The sequence below is a fragment of the Photinus pyralis genome, unplaced genomic scaffold (genome assembly GCF_008802855.1).
Source record: "Photinus pyralis isolate 1611_PpyrPB1 unplaced genomic scaffold, Ppyr1.3 Ppyr1.4_LG3b, whole genome shotgun sequence".
NCBI classification, from domain to species: Eukaryota; Metazoa; Arthropoda; class Insecta; order Coleoptera; family Lampyridae; genus Photinus; species Photinus pyralis.
Genome location: NW_022170510.1, coordinates 10,022,547 through 10,023,887, shown reverse-complemented (window position 1 = coordinate 10,023,887; position 1,341 = coordinate 10,022,547). Strand labels below are relative to the sequence as shown.

Sequence of the window (1,341 nt, the reverse complement as noted above, 5' to 3'; positions counted from 1 at the left end):
AAACTGATAAGATCTACTGTGTAGGTAAAGGACATACTTTAACGACAGGTCGCGTAAAGCTCCCTTTCGTGGTTTTAACTTTAACAACTCTGATCGTACCGTCCTCTCCGGGAAATACGTCCGTGACAATTGCTAACGGCCAATGTAGTGGCGGTGAATTATCTGCCTTTAAAACTACTACCGTTCCAATTTCTATATTAGGGGTAGGTATCTTTATACCACTTTTTCCGAGTTTGCAACGTATTAAGGTACTCCAGGTGCCATCGTTTCCAAAATTCTTGAATTAAACGATCGATCATTTGGAAGCTATCCAATCTATGAGTGGAATCTCTAAAATTGGTTCCGCAGGTAAATTACCCACGGTGACCCGGTCAAAAAATGAGCGGGTGTTAAAGCGCTCGGGGAAAAAGGATCCGCCGACAATTGACACAGAGGCCGAGAATTTAGTAACCCTTCGATCGGTGTTAAAAAAGTAGCGAATTCTTCGTATGTTAACAATTGATCACCGATAACTCTGTAGATATGACTTTTGGCTGATTTAACCTGACTCTCCCATATACCACCCATATGTGGTGCCGAGGGAGGGTTAAACTTCCATTCAACGCCCTGGGTGGATAATTCCGCCATCAGCGTATCGGTATACTCCCGAGAATTTAAAAACATGTATAGATCCGAAAGTACCCGCTTGGCTCCGATAAAATTGGTTCCCTGATCCGAATAGAGAACCCCACAAGGACCTCTACGAGATAAGAACCGCTTAAAGGCTTGTAAAAAATGATTAGTTGATAAGGAACTTACCAGTTCCATATGTACAGCCTTTATGCTCATGCACACAAATAAACATACGTAAGCCTTATACATCGACGTTCCTCGCCTCCTACCTAAAGTAATATTGATAGGCCCGAAATAATCTACTCCCGTATGCAGGAACGCTTTAGCTGGCTGTACCCGACAGGATGGTAAGTCCGCCATTATCGGAGGTTTTGCAAGTGGTTTACGCCTAAAACAGTGATTGCACGCATGTACCCGACTTCTAATGAGATTCCGACCCGCTATTATCCAATATTTTTGTCTAATGATAGCCTCCAGTAAGTGAGGCCCCGTATGCAGATTAGTCTGGTGATAATAATCCACTAATCTATCAACTAATGGCTCTTTAGCTGGCAAAATTAGGGGATGCTTTTGATCAAAGGTTATTTGGGCCCGACCCAATCTACCCCCCACCCTAAGTAATCCATCTTGAACTAATGGTCTTAATTTCCGCAATTTTTCCGAACATTCCTTACCCAAAACTAATTGTTTGATATCAAAACCGAAATGTTTAGATTGAACCATTTTGAA

The 1,341-nt window shown here is 42.3% G+C and overlaps 1 protein-coding gene across 1 annotated transcript; it reads right to left on the bottom strand.

The window, feature by feature from the left end:
• Window positions 1-488: 488 nt before the first annotated feature.
• On the bottom strand, window positions 489-1,335 carry LOC116167101. The gene is made up of 2 exons (XM_031482341.1): window positions 799-1,335; window positions 489-739 (listed from the first exon to the last, which is right to left on the bottom strand). The coding sequence occupies exons 1-2, from the start codon at window positions 1,333-1,335 to the stop codon at window positions 599-601; spliced, it is 678 nt and encodes a 225-aa protein (XP_031338201.1). The 3' UTR covers window positions 489-598.
• Between the last annotated feature and the right edge of the window lie 6 nt (window positions 1,336-1,341).

Coding starts and splice junctions, on each gene's coding strand:
- LOC116167101 (XM_031482341.1), bottom strand. CDS start 1,335: ATGGTTCAATCTAAACATTTCGGTTTTGATATCAAACAATTAGTTTTG. Junction 740..798: donor AGGCTGTACATATGGAACTG/GTAAGTTCCTTA, acceptor CTTATCTCGTAG/AGGTCCTTGTGGGGTTCTCT.